We start from the raw sequence: 22,909 nt of genomic DNA, 5'->3' as shown, positions 1-22,909 counted from the left end.
TTGTATTGAATTTGTATTTGTAATGAGACATATACATACATCTGAGTTCACAAGAATAACATCATGCATTCATGTGTTTTTTCTGTGTTGTAGTATCGGAATTCATGAAGAATGAATGCCCATTATTGTAAAGTGTTACCAGAAACACAAACAGGAAAAATGCCAGTAGAGAATGGCTACCGCTGAGATTGTTTATTCAACAGTGAACAGGGCAATGTCAGGCTTTAACAACGAGACGAATGGCCATTCTGAGTGCTCTGAATTATGAACATCTACTTGGGGACTTTTCCGAAGAAGGGGATTAACTATAACACGGAAAGCAGACGAAACCGAATGTTAATTAGTATGCATTTTTGATATCAAAAATACATGTGTTGATATCAACAGTTAGCAGGTTAATTCTTGATATCAACAATTGTATTCTAGATATCAGCAATTATGGGTTAAATGTCACAACGGCTTGCCATAAAAATGTCCCCAATTGAAACAAACGGCAGGTAACTGCTGCTCTTTTGGAGGTCCCGGTAGCGCATTAAAACAGCGGGCTCTCTAACCTTTGTGCCACTTCGCTGGGATTAGAGCTCTGGAGCAGAGATTTGTGGCTTTAATCCCAGGCAGGAGATACAGTTGCTGTACATTTGCGCAAGGTACAGTACAGATTGCTCCAATAGAAACACAACTGTACAAAGGGGTCAAGATCTGTTAAAACAATGCTATATGTTGTAAGTCATGTAATCATTTAGAATAAGCAGAGACAGGTCACAAAGTGAACTGATTAAAATAGGAATTTATAAAATGTACTATGCTTTGAATTGCTTTGTATTATGTAAATCTGAATTTGTATTGTTTGATGCCTCGTACTGAACTCTATGTTTGCACGTTGTATTGCGCTTATGTTTTGTAAGTCGCCTTGGCTAAGGGCGTCTGCCAATCAATAATAATAATAATTATATACTACTACTACTACTAATAATAATGCAGGACTGGTCATCTGAAAATGGAGATTATAGCAATACAAATCAACAACCCTCTACGGCTATTTAATGTTCATACAATTACAGACAACCCATGAAGAAATTGTCACACACATAAAACAACAAAAAACGCATTCACTTGCTTTGCAAGGTGTACCTTTAAATGTACGGGGGCTGCAACGTATAAAATCCCATTAAGAATCAAGCCTCTGCCACTAAGACTGTAAACCAACCAAATCTCCATCAGTTCCAGCGATCTAATCGCAATATTCAACTTTTGAAATAATTTCCAAATCACAAGTGTGTGAGAGGCTGTGGCGAATGAGTTTTAGGTAGTGCTGTCCGACTCGAGATGCTGCGCACCTGCTAGAAATGTGCGCCTTCATTGGAAATAAGCGGTTTCCGCCGCTGATGTAGGCGTTTCTAGGCGAATGCAAGTCTCTTGTTGTGACGGCCGAATTCATGAACATCTCCATGAATGAGTTTGAGATCCTTATTGATGTGCAGGTGCCTGAGATCAAAGTCATTTTTCTTTCATAGCGGAGCACAAATGTGTTTGGAGTAGTTTTAGCGCACTGAATGCTCGCTCACCTGTTGCTGTCGTGACCGGTATGGTATAGGAACACATTACAAACTAATCACTCTCATCGTAAGTCTGTACAGTTACATTTTCGTCCACGAGAAATCCGGCTATTTCGCGCAGTGCTCCTAACGCTCCTCGGTTAACTCCTGCAGCTCAGAGGAGCGCCTGGCGTACGCGGTCCGAACCCCGAAAAAGTCACTGCTTTTGTTCAAAATACATGGATTCGATTTTTGTATACGCCACCGTCTCCGCAGTCGCTACCAAAATGACAATGTCAGTTTATCTTCATTGCGTCATTCTGTTTCGACTAGTTTCAAAGGGTTTGCGGCGTTTCGGCATAGGAGAAAAAGCCCAAGCCGATCTGGGATCACCTCCAGTTGACCCAAAATACAGCAAACGCAAAGGTACACACTCCTAGCTCGGATTCCCGCTCTGTGACGAATGTATACATCTCAAATCAAACCTCAGATTCGATGTAACAGACCCAACACTGCATAGTGGCATCAGATGATCGTTTCTATGGAAAAATATGTAAACGGCCACGGGCATGGCGCACGCATGCACAGGTTTCTCTTCGAGATAATGACGTTAGTTGAACAGGAAGTTAATCCCTCATAGGTTAATTCACATTTGCTTTGAATAGATGAACATGCAAAGCTGCTTTTCGAACAATAATTCGTGATCTACACATCTGATCTAACCGGGTAGCTTCGTGTCGGATGTAAGCGTTTGTAACCCCGTTCTCCTCCTGCAGTTTCTACGATACAGTGTCCTCCGATCAGCTGTAGGCTGCCAGCCCCGTGGCACTGTGGTGCGATGTTCTGAAAGTGGGAATCTTTTTCTGAACACGTGATTTCGAGCCCTCCAGGGCCTAATTTTCGGCATCACTAGCTGTAGGCACAAAAGCTGCAGAGATCCTGGAAAGCAGCAACACGCCAACTGCGAGCTAAAGGACAGTTTTAGACCAGCTGTAGTGGCCATGGATTGCCATCCTGCTGAACTTGGAGAGCAAACAGGAAAGACACAGGGCATGGTCTGTTCTCAGCTTTATTGATCATTCACACAACAGTCAAGCTGTGGGTGAGCTTGCTCTCCTGTACAGCACAGTCCCCAGCACAGCAATGCACACCACAGCCACAGCAGCCACCACACCAGCCAGGAGCACAACCTCAGCAGAGATGCCTGCAAAGAAAGCCCACCCCACTGGTCACTCACTTTAGGTCAAACCCAGACTACAGCAAGAGACCGCAACCTCTGGCTCCAATTTCAATAGGCCCCAGTACCTGCTTCTTTGCGGTCCTCTGCAGTCAGGGGAGACCTCTGGGCATTCGTCTCCACTGGAGGGATGGCATCCTGCGGCTTCTCCAGCACACGCACAAACACTGTGGCATCACCTTCCCATTCTGGAAGGTGGAGAGGCTTGGATCCAGCCACACATACTATACCCCAGTACCACACGCACAACCAGGCAAAGGATCCTTACCCTCCTTGAAAGCCAAGTCCCTCCTGTACCTCCCAAAGTACCTGGATTTAGAGACAGGGCTACAGCTGGAGTCACAGCAGCTACAGACCTGATCGCTCCCATCCACCGAGCTCCAGCTACAATAGGGATACAGCCATCAGGACGGAGACCCGGAGAAGGACACCAAGGGCCTCAAGCACCCTCCTCCCCCTCTACCTGTTGCCCACAGGGTAGCAGGCCTTGTCCAGGTTGTCCACAGCCTGGGAAGCAGCAGTCACCTTCAGGTGGCAGGTCATGTAGATCTGAGCAGAACAGACATTGGCACAGTTAGTGCACCCTGGGAGAGCTGCTTCAATGCCCAAGAAGCCACACAGTTGAGAAAGCAGAGGCCAACCAAGCCAAAGATGCAAAAGCAGTAGTCAAAAGCTCAGAGGCAGAGTGGCTGGGAGACTTACAGAGCTGTTGGCATCATTGTGGAACCTGAAGGCATCAAGCACCATCTGCAGCTTAGTGACGTCCTGAGGTCTTGGCATGAAGTGAGAACTGGAGCCCGTCACCTTGGCATCAATCAGGCAACTGGGGACAGGAGGAAATCCATGATCAGTCCCTGCTCGGAGTCGACACCCAACACCTGCAAGCACCCTGGCCATGCTTAGCTATGGGATCTCACTCACCCATAGTTCCCAATGAAAGTGTAACTGGGAGAAGAGGTCGGGTCAGAGGTCAAGGTGGCCACACAGCTGTCCACAAACAGCCGCAGGGGCACGTGGCTGGCCTGGTTGACGGAGGCTTGGATGTTCAGGACGTCCCCCAGGAAGTACACGTTGGAGGGTCTAGGGGAGCTCCAGTCATCTGCGGAGACGGGGAGCAGCATGAGGCCTCTACAGAGCAGAGCAGCACTCCAGTACACGGGAGGGTTAGAGCTGCATTAGGTTGGCCTCTACCAGTCATGAGCTGCAGGGAGAAGTCCAGGAGATCCTCCGCAGACTTGGTGGAGGTGTATGGGACCCAGGTTGGCTGCAGGGCATCGCTGCTCACATTGTGGAGCCTATGGAGCAGACAGCAATTACACACCGATCCTACAGCAGCTAGGCTGAAGCAGTACTGCAGCAGAGTCCTCACCGGAGGTAGTGACACTCGATGTGGACAACAGCAGGGTCGGTTCTCACGATGCCAGTGTTGGCAATCGGGGACGGGTGGTAGTTTAGGGAGAAGCTGTAAACCAGCTCGTCTTCGGTCATCTACAAGTGAAAGGCACAACGGTTAAGCTCAGGATGGTTTAACCCATTCACCGTGCGAGTCTACAGCCGTATTCTCCCCCCTCCCCTACTTACCGACAGGGCGCTGCCACAGCCCTGCAGCTCCGACTGGAAGACCAGGACCGTGTCGTTCTGCCCACTGAGCGCACAGCCTCCCAGCTGGATATCCGCAGCCTGGATCAGCTCGCCGGTACCGAACAGGTCTCTCTCCACCGACACCTGGATCGCGCTGTCCCCGCACTGTGCCCACACGACGGGGGAGACTTGCTGCTTGAACAGAGAAGAATCCACTCGCACAACGGCCTTGGCTCTGGCGGGAGGCTTGGCTCTGGCTGCAGGCTTGGCTCTCGCCCACTTAGAAACTCTGCCGGCGTCGCAGAGCCCAGCGAACACACACAGCACTAGCAGCCCACACCAAGAAGCCCTCGTACGTAGCATTGTGGCGAAAATACAAGAACAGCTCACAGATTCGCGATGCTTACCCAGCCCACACCGCCTCCTTTTATACACTGAGATGATCCCGCTCAGCGTGTCTCTCTGAGGAGACAGCGCGACATTTTCACGTGGAATTCGGCGACAAGTGGGGCTGCAACAGCAGCGGCGCGGATCCAGCGCGGATCCCAGTGCGTCCCGTCCTGCACAGGTGCAGCGAGTAGTGACGACGGAACCGATTTTGCCGCTGTGTGAGCGTGTTTCGTGCTGTCCCGACTTCATTTTTTAGGCTACAGAGAGCAGATGAGCAACACTCAATTCAATGCTGTTGGTACCACTACCAGTACTCCAGCTAATGATTATAATAGTAGCCTGTGAGTTCGTAGAACTAGGACCCTGCCACCTGCTTTCCTCCCCGCGATAGGTGGCCGTGTCGTCTTTTTAAATAATCCCTTATTGATGAATAATCTCACGATTCCACGCGAATCATGTCAATTAGTCAAGTTATCAACAGAATACCAGGTGCTGTATTGAATTTTGCAATACACCTCGAAGCATGTCATTTCATGCCTTTACTAGGGAACTGGAACATTATTACAATTCAATGACAGTGTGCACAAGGATTTCTCAACACTGTGCCAGGGATGTAATTCACGGGTTGCAGATTGCCGTATCTGTGACACAGTCACTTGACTTCATTTTGTATTTGATATGTTTTCTTCAACATTCGTTTGCACCTTTTTATTTCACTAACTTAACATTCTTTAATTACTTTGAATTTGGCTCGATTGAACTTGGGAAATGGGTTGTCAACAGCGTTCATGGCGGTTTTAATTGAATTATCCATAGAGCTCGTGATTGGTGGAAAATACAACTTCATTACAATACAATTCATTGTAATGTACAATACAATTCATCATTTTACAATCTGCTCAAAACAATATTTCAAGAAATAGAAAATATATAGGCGTTGCTGATTGCTCTTTGCCGTTTAGTCCCTTATTGATGAATAATCTCACGATTCCACACGAATCATGTCAATTCATCAGTCGGACACGTTGAATATTGCGGCAGCAACTGTACACAATTATTGAAAGGGGGCATGCAACGCGTTTTGACCTCATATTCATTACGATTGGTCAGAATGTGTCATTACGTCATTTCAGTGTTTCATTTTACGAGTTGCTAGAATTCTGTACCTTCTCTCCGGGACATATAACATGTGTGTTCATCCCATTGCTGGCTTTCTCTTCAGCCTACGGTTTACACCTTCACAACCGTGACTACATTTACAATATTTAATGGTTCATAAATATATTCGTCATGAAAGTAAATGAAATTAGTTTAAGAATTCATGTATTAGCAGGCGTTATCCATGGCGATGTAGACGTATAACCTATAAGCTATACAAAAGCTCAAATATGATCACTTCAGACCCAACCGGAGTAACTGCAATACTATTCAATAACTTCAGAAAGACGGAGTCAGTAGAAGAGCAAATACGGGTTCAAGTCACCTACGGGGCAGAACAAATTGGAACAAATAATGTGACCGTTACATCAGCGTCCGATACCACTGTCTCAAGTATTGTAGATACAAGGCAGTTTAAGTGCAGGATTATACAGCAGGTATAAAAAGAACACATCGCATATTGTAGATCACGGACTCATTTGAAAAGTAGAATACAGCGCAGTGCCAAATTGAAACAAATGTCGAATTGTAAGGGGTTTTAAAGCAATCTGAATTGCACCGCGGTTAGGTTATTCGACTCCCCCCAGACTTACAGTCTTTTATCCTTCACTAACCGAGTGAAATTCTAGTTTCACGATGGTTTACAGTGGTTTAAAATTCTAGTAATAAAAAAGACACTGTTTTCAACATTCATTATCATTGTATTTTAACCGTCAGAATTAACGGAGATTCTGTTAAATGTTATTTTACAGTTGTGAACACTGATTATACGGTAGTTTGTCATTAAAGAATAAACATATTTCAACCTTCACTATTACAGTTAGTTAATTAACCTTCAAAACTACAGAGATTTTTTACAGTGTGGATACAGGAAGCTTATTGGGATTTCTTCTTTGGATCTGGGCAACATGCCAATCAATACAGATCAAGCAAAAGACCAAGTTTAATCCACCTCAGGACTATACTCTCAGCAACCCCGCACACACGAAAGGGAATTCTGAGCAGCGGACACAAGGAGGGGCCACTTGTTGCCACCCCTGTAAAAGGCACAGTAGGGCCACGAGTACTACACACCGGTTGGCGTGCATTACTAGAGGGAAGAGCAGCCACTGAACAGAGGGCCTGGAGTCAGGCTCTGGAGCACACGGCTGAAGGATCTTTGCAAGGCAAGAAGAAACGGAGCGAGTCAGACATTTCACAGTCCACATTTTATTCAAAAACCTGCTCCAGCTACAGTTGGGATGCCCGCATGTGGGGCCTGGCTCTCCACACAGCCGCCAGCACCACAGCACAGAGCACAAGCACCGTGAAGGCAGCCACGGTCAGCACACCATAGCCGAAAGCCTGGGGCACTGTGGAGACGGGAGAGGGACAGGCAGCTCACAAGGGTGCAGACATGAGAGGGCTGAGCGCCAGCAGAGTGTCAAAGCTCCCCTCCTCACCTTCACTGGGAGAAGCCCTCCTGTCCACAGCAGGGAGCTCAGAGGCAGTCAGGATCACTTCCCCACTGGACACCACGGCCATCTCCCTGGAGGCCCTCTGCACCGGGGCAACGGCTCTCCCTGAAGGGACAAGAGCAGCATTACAGAAGCAGCCCCTCCACTGGGGGAGCCTTAGGGAAAGATGCCAGTCCAGCTCACACTGGAACCGAGCCACTCACTCATTCTCTGGTTGCACGGAGTGACACAGCGGTCAGTAGCACTGGGTTGGCACACTGCTGCACTACAGTGGATGAACACCTGGGGGAGCACGAGATGCAGTACAATACAATGCCGCCATGGGGAATGTGGCGTTCCTTGGCCAATAGACCCTTACCTTCGCCTTCAGAGGGAGCTGGGAGCCAGCATCCACAAAAGTGAACATCTGCACGATGAAGCGCTTGTAGTGCGTTGGGTATGGCAGCCCTGAAGAGCCAGCCACAGGAACCAAGGTGGTCTGGTACTGGTCATCTCTGTACGGACACCTGGAAAGAGCACCACACATGGGTCAAGAGGTCTGCCTAAACCACCAACACAAGCTGGCCGGCAAGAGATACAGGGCTCCAGTTACCCAGCAACCAGCAGGCTCCACTGGGGCTGGCCGAGCGGGCTGGGGGTGGAAGTTGCCCAGCAGTCTTCCAGAGTCAGGACAATGTTGGGGTCGGTCCTATTCAGGATGCGAACCTCAACATACACAGGATCCCGCAGGACCTTGGTCACGGGGTAGTCCCCATCACCGTAGTAGGTGTCATACACAGCTTCTACAGGAGGAACGACGGAGAGCTTTAGGAAGCCAGCATGCATTGGAAACCAGTACATAGCATGGCCATGTACAAGGGCTCATCACAGTACCCGTTGCAATCCTGAGCTCCACACTGAGAGGTCCAGGGGCCACGACTGAAGGAGGAGGCGGGGCTGCAGTGTACACTACAGCCTCCACAGGAACAAGCTCACTGCCCGAATACTTGCACAGGAAGGTCAGCCTGGAAGGAGAAGCAGGCAGCCATTGGACCCAGTCGGGTACTGGCACATGGAGACGGCCACTGGGGAGCCCCACTTACTCATAGTAGCTGTCCCTGGTGATGGAGCCATCAGGCCCCTCCTGCACATCACGTTTAGAGGACATCGTGTTCTCGTACACCACATCGCCACCCTCACTCTGGAAGAGGGAAGCAGACCCTCACGTTATACAGCCAAGACAATCAGCACAAGGCGCTGCAATGCTCAGGCCAAAGCTGGGAACCGCTTCCTCACCTTCAGTGTGCTGCCACAGGCACTGACTGGGAACTGGAACAAGGCAAAGCCAGCAGTGGTGCCAACAGGGCTGCAGGGGGCGCCCTGACCCCCCAGCAGGCTGACGGTGTCAAGGCTCAGCGGAGGCCTGGTCACATTCCTGGGTACTACAACCACAAACTGACCATCCGTGGTGCATTGCACAGTCACTGGAGGGAGAGGGGAGAAGATTAGCAAAGCAATGCGCTCAGGAGCCGTTTGTACGAGATTTTGCCCATACCACTCACCCTCATTGCTGTAATAACAGGGCTGTCTTCCCCTCTGATCAAAGCAGCAGTTACTCGCTTCACAGTCGGCTCTACTGATTGCAGGGGCGCCACACGCCATTTTCTCGTTGTCACTAACCGAGCAGTTCTGACCCTGGGCTATAGACACGTCCACCGCAGCCGCCATCAGCAGACAGACAAGACTCCAGACCCGCACGCTCATCCCACACCTCTCCATTGTGCAACTCGGCAACGAAGTGCCGAGAAGCGGCGCTCCGCTCCTTAAATAATCCGGCGCCCTGATTGGCTCAGGGCTGGCCCTGGCGCAGCAGGCTGCACGAGGATTTCAGCCACCCCAGCGGGCCAGTCGGGCTCTTTGGTGGAGCTCTCGCTTTGCTGCCGCACAATCACTGTCAGATGCCACATCACTGTCTGTCGGCAAGCCCGCCGCGCCCCGCTGCGCTCACTTCACTGCCCCGGCTCTCAACGCACAGCTCCCCTACCTACTGAGCACTCATCTCCAAGACTTCCACAGCTTTTTAGAGAGAGTTCCGACTCATCATACGGTCGGTGTGCGACACTCGCAACAGTAGCAGTGAAGATGAATAGCTGTATGACATTGTAACACGTCTTCTTCAGAGACAGTGAATGCTGGATTTTGAAAAGAACGGAAATGCAAAAGCACATTGAAATTGAGCATCGAGTTCAACTTTAAACGGACAGTGTGCCTCATCACGTCCTCCTTGTGACTTGGGACGAGAACACGATTTGATGCCCTGATTGCAACGAACCAATTACTTCCAGCGTCACCGAGTGCACTCTGAAAATGTATGGCAAGCAGTTGTGACATTTAATCCATCATTTCTAAAATCAAAAATACAATTGGTGATATCAAGAATGATCTGCTATTTTTGATATCACCAATTGTATTTTGGATTTCATAAACTGTATTTTTGATATCAGAAATTGAATTTTTGATATCAAAAATGCATACTAATTATAGCATCCGGTTCTATTTGTCATATCAAAAATGCATACTAATTATCATACGGTTCTATTTTTCATATCAAAAATGCATACTAATTGACGTCCGGTGATTTGAAACTCAACCCTTTACACTCCGCCCCATTATTTTCAGATCTTCCGCGATCGGAGAAATAAATTGTACGTTTTTCAAAACTATAAAATATACCAGAGACTAGAGAAACTAGAGACCGGGAGCTTTCAAACGATGTCTTACTCGCGTATGTAGAGTCTTCATAGCATGGGCTACAGGCTTGCGAAATCAGCCATGTGTCCTAGTGTACAGGGCTGATTTGCGTATGCCCGAGTGTTTGTTTCTAGCCTGTCAGCCGATTTGCCTTAAAATACGAAAGGTCACAACTTGGTCTTTAATTTGATACAAGATAAAAGCATATGGCACAACGAAGCAAGGGGAAACACGGTAACACTTTACAATAATGGGCATTAATTCCTCATGAATTCCGATAGTACAACACGGGGAAAACACATGAATGCATGATGTAATTCTTGTGAACTCATTTGTAATTCAAGTATGTGAATTCATCATGATGTAAAGACTCTTATTCATATGGAATTCTTTTTTAATCCCCTGGCGAGCGAGTAAGAGGGTATGAATTCATTATGATTCATGATTATTAAGGGTCTTCTTTTCTGCAGTATGTTCCTCATGAATTAATTCGTAATTCAACAAATGGTGTTAATCATGTGTACAAATCGGGACTGGCTATTTGAATAAAAGCAAACAAAATATATGGATTCATCTCAATTTTGAATTTTAAAATATATTTTTCTTGCAATAATCGGCGTTATGCCAAGTTACGTTTTCTCGTAAGGAATCGAGCTTATTTACAAGCTAATCACATGCACTTCATGTTTAAAGACAATTATTTTGAAGTCATGACTTATTCATGTTTTTCTCCTAATGAACACTGCATGATCGAACAACTATAGTCAACTGAAATATGTGGGTATAGCCGCTTCATGCTTTGCTGTAAGGGCATACAATTATTGTTTTTAAATGTTAGCGCATGTATATACGTGTAAATATTGTAGCGATATCTGCTGCGTGTGTTCGCCACCAAAACAACAAATAATCGGACCGAGCCGTGTTTCCTGCAACAGGCTTTATTTTTCAAAACATTGTAATGCAGCTACACCCGTCTCTATCACTTCTGTCCTGTCCTACTTCTGCGGCGGACCGGGCGCCCCTATATATGCCCTCGGCCCGTGACGTCTCCCCCAATCACGGCGCCTAAGTTCCCGCGCTGCGCTGACCCATGAACGCGGAATTCAGTATTTCCCTCTGTCTAACAGTAATAATTACATTGTTCATTGTTTTCTTGTTTTACTCTGTTTTTAAAGTCTGTAAAGCGCTTTGAGCACCATCAAAAAAGCGCTGAATAAATAAAGGTATTATTATTATTGTTATTATTATGATCACTGAATGCCGTGGGACGCGTTGATGACCCAGCGGACCCGTGTGTGACTCGATTCACAGGCACATCGTGGCACCGTTTGTAGTAGTACATCCCAAACAGCATGAAACCCCTATACCTACATATTTTAGTATACATTCTTGCCCCTAGACTAAGGACTTTACTATAATGCTCTGCTCATGCAGTGTTCATTACGAGATAACATGAATCAGTCATGACTTTCAAATAATTGGCTGTAAACATGAAGTGCATTAGCTTGTAAATAAGCATGATTCTTTACAAGAAAACGTAACGTGACAGAACCCCGATTATTACAAGCAATAATACATTTTAAACCTCAAAATTGTGATGAATCCATACATTTTGTTTGCTTTTATTCAAATAGCCAGTCTCGATTTGTATTGAATTTGTATTTGTAATGAGACATATACATACATCTGAGTTCACAAGAATAACATCATGCATTCATGTGTTTTTTCTGTGTTGTAGTATCGGAATTCATGAAGAATGAATGCCCATTATTGTAAAGTGTTACCAGAAACACAAACAGGAAAAATGCCAGTAGAGAATGGCTACCGCTGAGATTGTTTATTCAACAGTGAACAGGGCAATGTCAGGCTTTAACAACGAGACGAATGGCCATTCTGAGTGCTCTGAATTATGAACATCTACTTGGGGACTTTTCCGAAGAAGGGGATTAACTATAACACGGAAAGCAGACGAAACCGAATGTTAATTAGTATGCATTTTTGATATCAAAAATACATGTGTTGATATCAACAGTTAGCAGGTTAATTCTTGATATCAACAATTGTATTCTAGATATCAGCAATTATGGGTTAAATGTCACAACGGCTTGCCATAAAAATGTCCCCAATTGAAACAAACGGCAGGTAACTGCTGCTCTTTTGGAGGTCCCGGTAGCGCATTAAAACAGCGGGCTCTCTAACCTTTGTGCCACTTCGCTGGGATTAGAGCTCTGGAGCAGAGATTTGTGGCTTTAATCCCAGGCAGGAGATACAGTTGCTGTACATTTGCGCAAGGTACAGTACAGATTGCTCCAATAGAAACACAACTGTACAAAGGGGTCAAGATCTGTTAAAACAATGCTATATGTTGTAAGTCATGTAATCATTTAGAATAAGCAGAGACAGGTCACAAAGTGAACTGATTAAAATAGGAATTTATAAAATGTACTATGCTTTGAATTGCTTTGTATTATGTAAATCTGAATTTGTATTGTTTGATGCCTCGTACTGAACTGTATGTTTGCACGTTGTATTGCGCTTATGTTTTGTAAGTCGCCTTGGCTAAGGGCGTCTGCCAATCAATAAATAATAATAATTATATACTACTACTACTAATAATAATAATGCAGGACTGGTCATCTGAAAATGGAGATTATAGCAATACAAATCAACAACCCTCTACGGCTTTTTAATGTTCATACAATTACAGACAACCCATGAAGAAATTGTCACACACATAAAACAACAAAAAACGCATTCACTTGCTTTGCAAAGTGTACTTTTAAATGTACGGGGGCTGCAACGTATAAAATCCCATTAAGAATCAAGCCTCTGCCACTAAGACTGTAAACCAACCAAATCTCCATCAGTTCCAGCGATCTAATCGCAATATTCAACTTTTGAAATAATTTCCAAATCACAAGTGTGTGAGAGGCTGTGGCGAATGAGTTTTAGGTAGTGCTGTCCGACTCGAGATGCTGCGCACCTGCTAGAAATGTGCGCCTTCATTGGAAAAAAGCGGTTTCCGCCGCTGATGTAGGCGTGTCTAGGCGAATGCAAGTCTCTTGTTGTGACGGCCGAATTCATGAACATCTCCATGAATGAGTTTGAGATCCTTATTGATGTGCAGGTGCCTGAGATCAAAGTCATTTTTCTTTCATAGCGGAGCACAAATGTGTTTGGAGTAGTTTTAGCGCACTGAATGCTCGCTCACCTGTTGCTGTCGTGACCGGTATGGTATAGGAACACATTACAAACTAATCACTCTCATCGTAAGTCTGTACAGTTACATTTTCGTCCACGAGAAATCCGGCTATTTCGCGCAGTGCTCCTAACGCTCCTCGGTTAACTCCTGCAGCTCAGAGGAGCGCCTGGCGTACGCGGTCCGAACCCCGAAAAAGTCACTGCTTTTGTTCAAAATACATGGATTCGATTTTTGTATACGCCACCGTCTCCGCAGTCGCTACCAAAATGACAATGTCAGTTTATCTTCATTGCGTCATTCTGTTTCGACTAGTTTCAAAGGGTTTGCGGCGTTTCGGCATAGGAGAAAAAGCCCAAGCCGATCTGGGATCACCTCCAGTTGACCCAAAATACAGCAAACGCAAAGGTACACACTCCTAGCTCGGATTCCCGCTCTGTGACGAATGTATACATCTCAAATCAAACCTCAGATTCGATGTAACAGACCCAACACTGCATAGTGGCATCAGATGATCGTTTCTATGGAAAAATATGTAAACGGCCACGGGCATGGCGCACGCATGCACAGGTTTCTCTTCGAGATAATGACGTTAGTTGAACAGGAAGTTAATCCCTCATAGGTTAATTCACATTTGCTTTGAATAGATGAACATGCAAAGCTGCTTTTCGAACAATAATTCGTGATCTACACATCTGATCTAACCGGGTAGCTTCGTGTCGGATGTAAGCGTTTGTAACCCCGTTCTCCTCCTGCAGTTTCTACGATACAGTGTCCTCCGATCAGCTGTAGGCTGCCAGCCCCGTGGCACTGTGGTGCGATGTTCTGAAAGTGGGAATCTTTTTCTGAACACGTGATTTCGAGCCCTCCAGGGCCTAATTTTCGGCATCACTAGCTGTAGGCACAAAAGCTGCAGAGATCCTGGAAAGCAGCAACACGCCAACTGCGAGCTAAAGGACAGTTTTAGACCAGCTGTAGTGGCCATGGATTGCCATCTTGCTGAACTTGGAGAGCAAACAGGAAAGACACAGGGCATGGTCTGTTCTCAGCTTTATTGATCATTCACACAACAGTCAAGCTGTGGGTGAGCTTGCTCTCCTGTACAGCACAGTCCCCAGCACAGCAATGCACACCACAGCCACAGCAGCCACCACACCAGCCAGGAGCACAACCTCAGCAGAGATGCCTGCAAAGAAAGCCCACCCCACTGGTCACTCACTTTAGGTCAAACCCAGACTACAGCAAGAGACCGCAACCTCTGGCTCCAATTTCAATAGGCCCCAGTACCTGCTTCTTTGCGGTCCTCTGCAGTCAGGGGAGACCTCTGGGCATTCGTCTCCACTGGAGGGATGGCATCCTGCGGCTTCTCCAGCACACGCACAAACACTGTGGCATCACCTTCCCATTCTGGAAGGTGGAGAGGCTTGGATCCAGCCACACATACTATACCCCAGTACCACACGCACAACCAGGCAAAGGATCCTTACCCTCCTTGAAAGCCAAGTCCCTCCTGTACCTCCCAAAGTACCTGGATTTAGAGACAGGGCTACAGCTGGAGTCACAGCAGCTACAGACCTGATCGCTCCCATCCACCGAGCTCCAGCTACAATAGGGATACAGCCATCAGGACGGAGACCCGGAGAAGGACACCAAGGGCCTCAAGCACCCTCCTCCCCCTCTACCTGTTGCCCACAGGGTAGCAGGCCTTGTCCAGGTTGTCCACAGCCTGGGAAGCAGCAGTCACCTTCAGGTGGCAGGTCATGTAGATCTGAGCAGAACAGACATTGGCACAGTTAGTGCACCCTGGGAGAGCTGCTTCAATGCCCAAGAAGCCACACAGTTGAGAAAGCAGAGGCCAACCAAGCCAAAGATGCAAAAGCAGTAGTCAAAAGCTCAGAGGCAGAGTGGCTGGGAGACTTACAGAGCTGTTGGCATCATTGTGGAACCTGAAGGCATCAAGCACCATCTGCAGCTTAGTGACGTCCTGAGGTCTTGGCATGAAGTGAGAACTGGAGCCCGTCACCTTGGCATCAATCAGGCAACTGGGGACAGGAGGAAATCCATGATCAGTCCCTGCTCGGAGTCGACACCCAACACCTGCAAGCACCCTGGCCATGCTTAGCTATGGGATCTCACTCACCCATAGTTCCCAATGAAAGTGTAACTGGGAGAAGAGGTCGGGTCAGAGGTCAAGGTGGCCACACAGCTGTCCACAAACAGCCGCAGGGGCACGTGGCTGGCCTGGTTGACGGAGGCTTGGATGTTCAGGACGTCCCCCAGGAAGTACACGTTGGAGGGTCTAGGGGAGCTCCAGTCATCTGCGGAGACGGGGAGCAGCATGAGGCCTCTACAGAGCAGAGCAGCACTCCAGTACACGGGAGGGTTAGAGCTGCATTAGGTTGGCCTCTACCAGTCATGAGCTGCAGGGAGAAGTCCAGGAGATCCTCCGCAGACTTGGTGGAGGTGTATGGGACCCAGGTTGGCTGCAGGGCATCGCTGCTCACATTGTGGAGCCTATGGAGCAGACAGCAATTACACACCGATCCTACAGCAGCTAGGCTGAAGCAGTACTGCAGCAGAGTCCTCACCGGAGGTAGTGACACTCGATGTGGACAACAGCAGGGTCGGTTCTCACGATGCCAGTGTTGGCAATCGGGGACGGGTGGTAGTTTAGGGAGAAGCTGTAAACCAGCTCGTCTTCGGTCATCTACAAGTGAAAGGCACAACGGTTAAGCTCAGGATGGTTTAACCCATTCACCGTGCGAGTCTACAGCCGTATTCTCCCCCCTCCCCTACTTACCGACAGGGCGCTGCCACAGCCCTGCAGCTCCGACTGGAAGACCAGGACCGTGTCGTTCTGCCCACTGAGCGCACAGCCTCCCAGCTGGATATCCGCAGCCTGGATCAGCTCGCCGGTACCGAACAGGTCTCTCTCCACCGACACCTGGATCGCGCTGTCCCCGCACTGTGCCCACACGACGGGGGAGACTTGCTGCTTGAACAGAGAAGAATCCACTCGCACAACGGCCTTGGCTCTGGCGGGAGGCTTGGCTCTGGCTGCAGGCTTGGCTCTCGCCCACTTAGAAACTCTGCCGGCGTCGCAGAGCCCAGCGAACACACACAGCACTAGCAGCCCACACCAAGAAGCCCTCGTACGTAGCATTGTGGCGAAAATACAAGAACAGCTCACAGATTCGCGATGCTTACCCAGCCCACACCGCCTCCTTTTATACACTGAGATGATCCCGCTCAGCGTGTCTCTCTGAGGAGACAGCGCGACATTTTCACGTGGAATTCGGCGACAAGTGGGGCTGCAACAGCAGCGGCGCGGATCCAGCGCGGATCCCAGTGCGTCCCGTCCTGCACAGGTGCAGCGAGTAGTGACGACGGAACCGATTTTGCCGCTGTGTGAGCGTGTTTCGTGCTGTCCCGACTTCATTTTTTAGGCTACAGAGAGCAGATGAGCAACACTCAATTCAATGCTGTTGGTACCACTACCAGTACTCCAGCTAATGATTATAATAGTAGCCTGTGAGTTCGTAGAACTAGGACCCTGCCACCTGCTTTCCTCCCCGCGATAGGTGGCCGTGTCGTCTTTTTAAATAATCCCTTATTGATGAATAATCTCACGATTCCACGCGAATCATGTCAATTAGTCAAGTTATCAACAGAATACCAGGTGCTGTATTGAATTTTGCAATACACCTCGAAGCATGTCATTTCATGCCTTTACTAGGGAACTGGGATTATCCGAGACAAACGCAGTCTCATTATTACAATTCAATGACAGTGTGCACAAGGATTTCTCAACACTGTGCCAGGGATGTAATTCACGGGTTGCAGATTGCCGTATCTGTGACACAGTCACTTGACTTCATTTTGTATTTGATATGTTTTCTTCAACATTCGTTTGCACCTTTTTATTTCACTAACTTAACATTCTTTAATTACTTTGAATTTGGCTCGATTGAACTTGGGAAATGGGTTGTCAACAGCGTTCATGGCGGTTTTAATTGAATTATCCATAGAGCTCGTGATTGGTGGAAAATACAACTTCATTACAATACAATTCATTGTAATGTACAATACAATTCATCATTTTACAATCTGCTCAAAACAATATTTCAAGAAATAGAAAATATATAGGCGTTGCTGATTGCTCTTTGCCGTTTAGTCCCTTATTGATGAATAATCTCACGATTCCACACGAATCATGTCAATTCATCAGTCGGACACGTTGAATATTGCGGCAGCAACTGTACACAATTATTGAAAGGGGGCATGCAACGCGTTTTGACCTCATATTCATTACGATTGGTCAGAATGTGTCATTACGTCATTTCAGTGTTTCATTTTACGAGTTGCTAGAATTCTGTACCTTCTCTCCGGGACATATAACATGTGTGTTCATCCCATTGCTGGCTTTCTCTTCAGCCTACGGTTTACACCTTCACAACCATGACTACATTTACAATATTTAATGGTTCATAAATATATTCGTCATGAAAGTAAATGAAATTAGTTTAAGAATTTATGTATTAGCAGGCGTTATCCATGGCGATGTAGACGTATAACCTATAAGCTATACAAAAGCTCAAATATGATCACTTCAGACCCAACCGGAGTAACTGCAATACTATTCAATAACTTCAGAAAGACGGAGTCAGTAGAAGAGCAAATACGGGTTCAAGTCACCTACGGGGCAGAACAAATTGGAACAAATAATGTGACCGTTACATCAGCGTCCGATACCACTGTCTCAAGTATTGTAGATACAAGGCAGTTTAAGTGCAGGATTATACAGCAGGTATAAAAAGAACACATCGCATATTGTAGATCACGGACTCATTTGAAAAGTAGAATACAGCGCAGTGCCAAATTGAAACAAGTGTCGAATTGTAAGGGGTTTTAAAGCAATCTGAATTGCACCGCGGTTAGGTTATTCGACTCCCCCCAGACTTACAGTCTTTTATCCTTCACTAACCGAGTGAAATTCTAGTTTCACGATGGTTTACAGTGGTTTAAAATTCAAGTAATAAAAAAGACACTGTTTTCAACATTCATTATCATTGTATTTTAACCGTCAGAATTAACGGAGATTCTGTTAAATGTTATTTTACAGTTGTGAACACTGATTATACGGTAGTTTGTCATTAAAGAATAAACATATTTCAACCTTCACTATTACAGTTAGTTAATTAACCTTCAAAACTACAGAGATTTTTTACAGTGTGGATACAGGAAGCTTATTGGGATTTCTTCTTTGGATCTGGGCAACATGCCAATCAATACAGATCAAGCAAAAGACCAAGTTTAATCCACCTCAGGACTATACTCTCAGCAACCCCTCACACACGAAAGGGAATTCTGAGCAGCGGACACAAGGAGGGGCCACTTGTTGCCACCCCTGTAAAAGGCACAGTAGGGCCACGAGTACTACACACCGGTTGGCGTGCATTACTAGAGGGAAGAGCAGCCACTGAACAGAGGGCCTGGAGTCAGGCTCTGGAGCACACGGCTGAAGGATCTTTGCAAGGCAAGAAGAAACGGAGCGAGTCAGACATTTCACAGTCCACATTTTATTCAAAAACCTGCTCCAGCTACAGTTGGGATGCCCGCATGTGGGGCCTGGCTCTCCACACAGCCGCCAGCACCACAGCACAGAGCACAAGCACCGTGAAGGCAGCCACGGTCAGCACACCATAGCCGAAAGCCTGGGGCACTGTGGAGACGGGAGAGGGACAGGCAGCTCACAAGGGTGCAGACATGAGAGGGCTGAGCGCCAGCAGAGTGTCAAAGCTCCCCTCCTCACCTTCACTGGGAGAAGCCCTCCTGTCCACAGCAGGGAGCTCAGAGGCAGTCAGGATCACTTCCCCACTGGACACCACGGCCATCTCCCTGGAGGCCCTCTGCACCGGGGCAACGGCTCTCCCTGAAGGGACAAGAGCAGCATTACAGAAGCAGCCCCTCCACTGGGGGAGCCTTAGGGAAAGATGCCAGTCCAGCTCACACTGGAACCGAGCCACTCACTCATTCTCTGGTTGCACGGAGTGACACAGCGGTCAGTAGCACTGGGTTGGCACACTGCTGCACTACAGTGGATGAACACCTGGGGGAGCACGAGATGCAGTACAATACAATGCCGCCATGGGGAATGTGGCGTTCCTTGGCCAATAGACCCTTACCTTCGCCTTCAGAGGGAGCTGGGAGCCAGCATCCACAAAAGTGAACATCTGCACGATGAAGCGCTTGTAGTGCGTTGGGTATGGCAGCCCTGAAGAGCCAGCCACAGGAACCAAGGTGGTCTGGTACTGGTCATCTCTGTACGGACACCTGGAAAGAGCACCACACATGGGTCAAGAGGTCTGCCTAAACCACCAACACAAGCTGGCCGGCAAGAGATACAGGGCTCCAGTTACCCAGCAACCAGCAGGCTCCACTGGGGCTGGCCGAGCGGGCTGGGGGTGGAAGTTGCCCAGCAGTCTTCCAGAGTCAGGACAATGTTGGGGTCGGTCCTATTCAGGATGCGAACCTCAACATACACAGGATCCCGCAGGACCTTGGTCACGGGGTAGTCCCCATCACCGTAGTAGGCGTCATACACAGCTTCTACAGGAGGAACGACGGAGAGCTTTAGGAAGCCAGCATGCATTGGAAACCAGTACATAGCATGGCCATGTACAAGGGCTCATCACAGTACCCGTTGCAATCCTGAGCTCCACACTGAGAGGTCCAGGGGCCACGACTGAAGGAGGAGGCGGGGCTGCAGTGTACACTACAGCCTCCACAGGAACAAGCTCACTGCCCGAATACTTGCACAGGAAGGTCAGCCTGGAAGGAGAAGCAGGCAGCCATTGGACCCAGTCGGGTACTGGCACATGGAGACGGCCACTGGGGAGCCCCACTTACTCATAGTAGCTGTCCCTGGTGATGGAGCCATCAGGCCCCTCCTGCACATCACGTTTAGAGGACATCGTGTTCTCGTACACCACATCGCCACCCTCACTCTGGAAGAGGGAAGCAGACCCTCACGTTATACAGCCAAGACAATCAGCACAAGGCGCTGCAATGCTCAGGCCAAAGCTGGGAACCGCTTCCTCACCTTCAGTGTGCTGCCACAGGCACTGACTGGGAACTGGAACAAGGCAAAGCCAGCAGTGGTGCCAACAGGGCTGCAGGGGGCGCCCTGACCCCCCAGCAGGCTGACGGTGTCAAGGCTCAGCGGAGGCCTGGTCACATTCCTGGGTACTACAACCACAAACTGACCATCCGTGGTGCATTGCACAGTCACTGGAGGGAGAGGGGAGAAGATTAGCAAAGCAATGCGCTCAGGAGCCGTTTGTACGAGATTTTGCCCATACCACTCACCCTCATTGCTGTAATAACAGGGCTGTCTTCCCCTCTGATCAAAGCAGCAGTTACTCGCTTCACAGTCGGCTCTACTGATTGCAGGGGCGCCACACGCCATTTTCTCGTTGTCACTAACCGAGCAGTTCTGACCCTGGGCTATAGACACGTCCACCGCAGCCGCCATCAGCAGACAGACAAGACTCCAGACCCGCACGCTCATCCCACACCTCTCCATTGTGCAACTCGGCAACGAAGTGCCGAGAAGCGGCGCTCCGCTCCTTAAATAATCCGGCGCCCTGATTGGCTCAGGGCTGGCCCTGGCGCAGCAGGCTGCACGAGGATTTCAGCCACCCCAGCGGGCCAGTCGGGCTCTTTGGTGGAGCTCTCGCTTTGCTGCCGCACAATCACTGTCAGATGCCACAGCACTGTCTGTCGGCAAGCCCGCCGCGCCCCGCTGCGCTCACTTCACTGCCCCGGCTCTCAACGCACAGCTCCCCTACCTACTGAGCACTCATCTCCAAGACTTTCACAGCTTTTTAGAGAGAGTTCCGACTCATCATACGGTCGGTGTGCGACACTCGCAACAGTAGCAGTGAAGATGAATAGCTGTATGACATTGTAACACGTCTTCTTCAGAGACAGTGAATGCTGGATTTTGAAAAGAACGGAAATGCAAAAGCACATTGAAATTGAGCATCGAGTTCAACTTTAAACGGACAGTGTGCCTCATCACGTCCTCCTTGTGACTTGGGACGAGAACACGATTTGATGCCCTGATTGCAACGAACCAATTACTTCCAGCGTCACCGAGTGCACTCTGAAAATGTATGGCAAGCAGTTGTGACATTTAATCCATCATTTCTAAAATCAAAAATACAATTGGTGATATCAAGAATGATCTGCTATTTTTGATATCACCAATTGTATTTTGGATTTCATAAACTGTATTTTTGATATCAGAAATTGAATTTTTGATATCAAAAATGCATACTAATTATAGCATCCGGTTCTATTTGTCATATCAAAAATGCATACTAATTATCATACGGTTCTATTTTTCATATCAAAAATGCATACTAATTGACGTCCGGTGATTTGAAACTCAACCCTTTACACTCCGCCCCATTATTTTCAGATCTTCCGCGATCGGAGAAATAAATTGTACGTTTTTCAAAACTATAAAATATACCAGAGACTAGAGAAACTAGAGACCGGGAGCTTTCAAACGATGTCTTACTCGCGTATGTAGAGTCTTCATAGCATGGGCTACAGGCTTGCGAAATCAGCCATGTGTCCTAGTGTACAGGGCTGATTTGCGTATGCCCGAGTGTTTGTTTCTAGCCTGTCAGCCGATTTGCCTTAAAATACGAAAGGTCACAACTTGGTCTTTAATTTGATACAAGATAAAAGCATATGGCACAACGAAGCAAGGGGAAACACGGTAACACTTTACAATAATGGGCATTAATTCCTCATGAATTCCGATAGTACAACACGGGGAAAACACATGAATGCATGATGTAATTCTTGTGAACTCATTTGTAATTCAAGTATGTGAATTCATCATGATGTAAAGACTCTTATTCATATGGAATTCTTTTTTAATCCCCTGGCGAGCGAGTAAGAGGGTATGAATTCATTATGATTCATGATTATTAAGGGTCTTCTTTTCTGCAGTATGTTCCTCATGAATTAATTCGTAATTCAACAAATGGTGTTAATCATGTGTACAAATCGGGACTGGCTATTTGAATAAAAGCAAACAAAATATATGGATTCATCTCAATTTTGAATTTTAAAATATATTTTTCTTGCAATAATCGGCGTTATGCCAAGTTACGTTTTCTCGTAAGGAATCGAGCTTATTTACAAGCTAATCACATGCACTTCATGTTTAAAGACAATTATTTTGAAGTCATGACTTATTCATGTTTTTCTCCTAATGAACACTGCATGATCGAACAACTATAGTCAACTGAAATATGTGGGTATAGCCGCTTCATGCTTTGCTGTAAGGGCATACAATTATTGTTTTTAAATGTTAGCGCATGTATATACGTGTAAATATTGTAGCGATATCTGCTGCGTGTGTTCGCCACCAAAACAACAAATAATCGGACCGAGCCGTGTTTCCTGCAACAGGCTTTATTTTTCAAAACATTGTAATGCAGCTACACCCGTCTCTATCACTTCTGTCCTGTCCTACTTCTGCGGCGGACCGGGCGCCCCTATATATGCCCTCGGCCCGTGACGTCTCCCCCAATCACGGCGC

At 47.4% G+C, this 22,909-nt stretch overlaps 2 protein-coding genes across 2 annotated transcripts; both read right to left on the bottom strand.

The window, feature by feature from the left end:
• Positions 1-6,624: 6,624 nt before the first annotated feature.
• On the bottom strand, positions 6,625-9,116 carry LOC136719388 (zona pellucida sperm-binding protein 4-like). The gene is made up of 8 exons (XM_066697311.1): positions 8,954-9,116; positions 8,634-8,821; positions 8,493-8,538; positions 8,232-8,435; positions 7,951-8,140; positions 7,717-7,864; positions 7,562-7,640; positions 6,625-7,463 (listed from the first exon to the last, which is right to left on the bottom strand). The coding sequence occupies exons 1-8, from the start codon at positions 9,114-9,116 to the stop codon at positions 7,282-7,284; spliced, it is 1,200 nt and encodes a 399-aa protein (XP_066553408.1). The 3' UTR covers positions 6,625-7,281.
• Positions 9,117-18,380: 9,264 nt separating this feature from the next.
• LOC136719387 (zona pellucida sperm-binding protein 4-like) lies at positions 18,381-20,872 on the bottom strand. The gene is made up of 8 exons (XM_066697310.1): positions 20,710-20,872; positions 20,390-20,577; positions 20,249-20,294; positions 19,988-20,191; positions 19,707-19,896; positions 19,473-19,620; positions 19,318-19,396; positions 18,381-19,219 (listed from the first exon to the last, which is right to left on the bottom strand). The coding sequence occupies exons 1-8, from the start codon at positions 20,870-20,872 to the stop codon at positions 19,038-19,040; spliced, it is 1,200 nt and encodes a 399-aa protein (XP_066553407.1). The 3' UTR covers positions 18,381-19,037.
• Between the last annotated feature and the right edge of the window lie 2,037 nt (positions 20,873-22,909).

The sequence above is a fragment of the Amia ocellicauda genome, chromosome 23 (assembly GCF_036373705.1).
Source record: "Amia ocellicauda isolate fAmiCal2 chromosome 23, fAmiCal2.hap1, whole genome shotgun sequence".
NCBI classification, from domain to species: Eukaryota; Metazoa; Chordata; class Actinopteri; order Amiiformes; family Amiidae; genus Amia; species Amia ocellicauda.
The sequence above is the reverse complement of the archived record's forward strand: the minus strand, read 5'-3'. Positions and strand labels throughout refer to the sequence as shown.

Bases quoted from the DNA above. Each gene is read 5' to 3' on its own strand.
- LOC136719387 (XM_066697310.1), bottom strand. From the start codon at position 20,872: ATGGAGAGGTGTGGGATGAGCGTGCGGGTCTGGAGTCTTGTCTGTCTG. The intron at 19,621-19,706 runs GTAACTGGAGCC...TGCTCTTTCCAG, and splicing joins TGGAGCCTGCTGGTTGCTGG to GTGTCCGTACAGAGATGACC. The intron at 19,397-19,472 runs GTAAGGGTCTAT...GTGCTCCCCCAG, and splicing joins AGCTCCCTCTGAAGGCGAAG to GTGTTCATCCACTGTAGTGC.
- LOC136719388 (XM_066697311.1), bottom strand. From the start codon at position 9,116: ATGGAGAGGTGTGGGATGAGCGTGCGGGTCTGGAGTCTTGTCTGTCTG. The intron at 8,822-8,953 runs GTAACTGCTGCT...CTCTCCCTCCAG, and splicing joins TAGAGCCGACTGTGAAGCGA to TGACTGTGCAATGCACCACG. The intron at 7,464-7,561 runs GTGAGTGGCTCG...TTGTCCCTTCAG, and splicing joins TCCGTGCAACCAGAGAATGA to GGAGAGCCGTTGCCCCGGTG.